Source organism: Penaeus monodon, chromosome 32 (assembly GCF_015228065.2).
Source record: "Penaeus monodon isolate SGIC_2016 chromosome 32, NSTDA_Pmon_1, whole genome shotgun sequence".
NCBI classification, from domain to species: Eukaryota; Metazoa; Arthropoda; class Malacostraca; order Decapoda; family Penaeidae; genus Penaeus; species Penaeus monodon.
In genome coordinates, this window is record NC_051417.1 from 7476049 (window position 1) to 7476507 (window position 459).

At 42.3% G+C, this 459-nt stretch overlaps 1 protein-coding gene across 1 annotated transcript in view; it reads left to right on the forward strand.

Moving 5' to 3' along the window:
* The window catches only part of LOC119593412 (nicotinamide phosphoribosyltransferase-like), a 16380-nt gene extending 15930 nt beyond the window's left edge, over nt 1-450 (forward strand). The window contains exon 12 of the mRNA XM_037942342.1: nt 174-450. Coding sequence (XP_037798270.1) covers nt 174-317 — 144 coding nt within the window. The 3' untranslated portion in view covers nt 318-450. The remainder of the gene's footprint in view (nt 1-173) is intronic.
* The last annotated feature ends 9 nt before the right edge of the window (nt 451-459 follow it).

Consider the following 459-nt stretch of genomic DNA (forward strand, 5'->3'; position numbering starts at 1 on the left):
TGGGAGAAAAAAGTGGGAGTATGGGTTAGATGTTATTTTTTTTCTTCCTTTTTTTCAATTCTTCCTGGATGATGTGCGTGGGACGGAGGGAGGGGAGGTGGGACATGGAAATGAAGACCATTGACCTTCATGTGCTCTGATACACATAAAACTACAAAGCGTCTTTTGCCTTCCAGGACCTGCTTGTAACAGTCTTTGAGAACGGAGAACTGCTAAAAGACTATACATTTGCCGAAATTTGTCAAAGAGCTGAGATTTCTCCTGCTGATCCAGACATCATGAAGTTCTTGGCTGAGGACCAAGGGCAACGCTGGTGAGAAGTTGCCAGAGTTACTTCAACAGAAGCCGTGCAACTGAGCAAAACAACAGAAGTGACTTCATCTTGCCTGAATATAACGCCCAGTATTAAGAGAATCATGACGTCATTTTGGGATGATATAAGACTGATAACAAAAAAAA